The sequence below is a fragment of the Aegilops tauschii genome, chromosome 1 (assembly GCF_002575655.3).
Source record: "Aegilops tauschii subsp. strangulata cultivar AL8/78 chromosome 1, Aet v6.0, whole genome shotgun sequence".
NCBI classification, from domain to species: domain Eukaryota; kingdom Viridiplantae; phylum Streptophyta; class Magnoliopsida; order Poales; family Poaceae; genus Aegilops; species Aegilops tauschii.
In genome coordinates, this window is record NC_053035.3 from 487,411,773 (window position 1) to 487,415,387 (window position 3,615).

The window sequence follows — 3,615 nt, forward strand, 5'->3', positions numbered from 1 at the left end:
CACCACCATGGATGCATGCAAGCATGGCCAGGTTTGTACATCAATTTGACAGACTATCCCATATGAAGCTTTTCTTACTTATCCATTGACCATCAAAGTTTTCAACCACACTCAATGGTTATAATCGTACTTGCAATTGCATGATTCAAATTTCACACTATAACCATAGAACAACAAAGTATCAGATCGCCCTTGATTACAAAATGAAACACGGCCAAAGAAAACTGATGGTGATCACCCTGGACTAGCAGGTACATGCATGCAATCTCTCACCAAAACATGAAAACGATCGACATCAAAACTACTACAATCTTGTGTCCCAATCGACCTAAAAACAAGAACAGATTCTTCGCGGAAATCTTAGCACGAGTGTAAACATGGGACTCACTCGATCGAGATGGATAGTTGGTTGCTCCACTCCCTTATTCCTTCTCCTTGGCTGATCCGGCCAGGAATTCAAACTGTTCCCATGCTAATAACGAGGTCGGCGGCGAGGGTGTCGCGCAGGTCGGAAGCCGATGGCGAGGGGTTATCATTGGCGACCATGCCGCCGTCGTCGTTCAGCTCCACGCCCTGCAGCAGCTCGGGGTCCAGCCGGTCGCCGAGGCGCTCGCAGATGTTGTGGAGCGCGCAGCACACCTCGAGCACCAAGGCTGGGTCGACGCCGGCTTCATTTTTCTTTTCGCCTTTCAACTTGATCTCGATGCGCTTCTGGAGTAAGGTCCAGCGCGCTTTGAACCTCCGGAACGTCTCGACGCCCACGGCGAGCACCTTCTCGACGCCCTCGTTGAAGCTCTGCTGCGCTGGCGTCAGGTGCTGGTGGGAGTAGGGCACCATCATCCAGTCCCTCAGCGGGTAGCCGGCGCCGCCGACCAGGCGCATCCTCTGGCCAAGGATCTTCCCGGTAAGGTCGGGCTTGCTCAGCGAAGACGCGAGGAGGGTTTCCTCGTCGGACTTGCCGCCGGGGTGGCCGGCGAAAACCTCGGTGAAGGCCCCGTGCGCGTTCACGGACGCCTGCAGGGTGATACTGTAGGACGGCCGGGGCGACGGCCTGCTGCTGTTGCGCGGCGTGGCCCGGCGGTTCTTGTAGTCGTCTTTGTTGTGCTTGGGAGCGGTGATGGCGAAGCGGGTGGTGTGGACGGCGCCAATGATTCCCTGGATGCCCGAAATAGCCTGGAACTTGGCGGCGTTAGCCTCCATGGCGGCGGCGGGCGGGCAGAGGACCTCCTTGTCGCCGAATTTGGCCTTGATTGCGGCGCAGACGTCGTGAAAGATCTTGTGGCAGGTGATCCCCGCGGGCCCGAAGCGCTTTGCGACCTTGGCGATGGGCTCCCCGCTGACGAGGCGCCAGAGGCAGATGCCGACGCGCTCCGGCACGGGGATGAAGGTCACGGGACACGCTTCGGCATCCTTGCGGATAAGGTCGGCTACCCCGTCGCACACAAAGGCGAATGTGGAGCGGGACATGCGGAAATGGAGCCTGAAATTCTCCTCCGAGCTGTACACGCTGTCCCACCACCCCTTGCCTGACCGCCTCCCGCCGCCGTCAGCCGCCGTCCCCATGGCCGGCGCCACCAGTTGATTATTTGCGTACACGGCCTCGCTCCTGCCGTATTCATTGCTGCCGGCTCTGACCGTCCCAATCCATCCCCACGGCCAGTGCAGCCTCTCGGACCCCTCTTCCATCCACTCCGCCCCCTCTTCTTGTTCCCCTGCAGGTTCACCGTGCCCTCCTCACCCGCCACCACCGGCGCAGGCGCCGACTCATAACACGCAGCACCATTCACCATCTGATTGCCCGCCACCGCCGGAACATGCACAGATCCATACCATGCAGCCTCCACCATCCCATTACCCGCCTCCACCGGAATGGTCACCGACGACGCAGCCTCCACCGTCTCCTTAACCGGAATCGGCACGGACTCAGACGACGCAGCGTCCGGTTGAAGATAACCGCTCAACAGGTCGTCAACGTCGGCCATGTTGGGTTCGGCGGAGCCCTCGTAGCCCGTGCCGATGTCAAGCAGAGGCAGGTCGTCCGCCCATGGCAAGTCCATGTCTGTGTAGGTATGCCTAACTAGAGTATGTGGAGTTGTGGATACGGTGGAAGAGGATCAATGGATCTAGCTACTCTTCTTCAGGTCTGTGTAGGAGAGATCGGAGAGAGGAAGGAGATGGAGGAGATGGGCGAATGGGAATGGGGATTTAGGGGCTTGGCGGCTGGGATGAGAGAGGATCGGGGGAGAGGGGGCGGTATTTAAAGCGGCGAGGCCTAGGGTAGGTGGACGCGGACGGCGGGCTACGGCCGGTTCGAACGTTGGTGACGGCGGGAGATCCATTTCCATATGGAAACTGGGTGAGACAATTTTCGCTTTCGCTGAAAAAATTTCTACCGTTCCGCGCGTCCGCACACTTGGGCCTAACAGGCTGCATCCTCATTCCATTTCCAGGCCGCCAGTGGGTTTTGTGCGCGTGTGTGCCCCAGCTAGCGAGTGTGTTTCCCTCAAAAAAAAAAAAAAAAACAAACAGAAACACTAACGCCCACTCATCCACACGTATATATCCGCGTCCGTTTGTGGGTGCACGAATCTTGGCATGTTTGTAATGCCACGTAGGATTGGGCTGGTGTGTGGCATTCACCCGGTCGCCCACATGTCCGTTTCACCACACGGAGGGGCCGGTGTGTGGGCGTTTAGTAGTTCGCCAACACGTCAGTTTTCACTCACGCACAAGGGCTGGTGTGTGGGCATTTGCCATCTCGCCCACACGCCCGTCTCCTCTCCCACACCCAAGCTGTCAGTTGCCATGCGTTTTGCAGTGTACATGGCAACTGCCCTAGTGTGCTTGTAAGCAGATGACAACTCTTTTTTTTTACCCGAACATGTCAGTTGCCATGTGTTTTGCAGGGTACACGGCAACTGTCCTAGTGTGCTTGTAAGCAGACGGCAACTCTCTCTTTTACCCGAACATGTTTGTTTTGCCATGTCTCTTTATAGCGCTACACGGCAACTGTCTAGTGTTAGTAGGTGGCAACTCCTAAGGTTTTCAAATCATGGCAACTGTAGTAAACCAGACTATACATGGCAACTGTAGTAAACCAGACCATACATGGCAACTGCTTAGTGTTAGTAGGTGGCAACCTCTAAAGTTTTCAAATCATGGCAACTATAGTAAACCAGACCATACATGGCAACAACTGCAGTTGTCCAAAATGACGTCTGACACTTGACCTGAGATGGCAACTACAGCTGAGCAACCATGGCAACTGTAGTTGTCCGACGTGCCAACTGTAATTCAGCGACATGGCAACTACATTTAAACGGACAGTGAAGAGGGTCCGGACCATGGCAACTGCGGGGACGCGTGGTGACTGTCATGCGGGGCGTGCGGGACCGTGAGGTAGGTGGCTAAGAGAGGTCGTGTGGGCGTTATGCATTTTGCCCACACGTAGGCGTGTGAAAGGGACCGCAAGGAAAAAAAAGGCGTGTGGCGCTAGTTGTTTTGTCCACACGTAGGCGTGTGGGCTGTCCCTTTTAGACACCACACAAAACGTGTGGGCAGACCCCTTAACGCCAACACATGTGGCAGTTATCGTCGTAAAAAAAAGGCTAGCGA

The 3,615-nt window shown here is 56.0% G+C and overlaps 1 protein-coding gene across 1 annotated transcript; it reads right to left on the reverse strand.

Annotated features, from left to right (window-relative positions):
* Positions 1 to 456: 456 nt before the first annotated feature.
* Positions 457 to 2,057, reverse strand: LOC109777419 (protein ANTAGONIST OF LIKE HETEROCHROMATIN PROTEIN 1-like). Its single transcript, XM_020336055.1, has 2 exons — positions 1,781 to 2,057; positions 457 to 1,712 (listed from the first exon to the last, which is right to left on the reverse strand). The coding sequence occupies exons 1-2, from the start codon at positions 2,055 to 2,057 to the stop codon at positions 457 to 459; spliced, it is 1,533 nt and encodes a 510-aa protein (XP_020191644.1).
* Between the last annotated feature and the right edge of the window lie 1,558 nt (positions 2,058 to 3,615).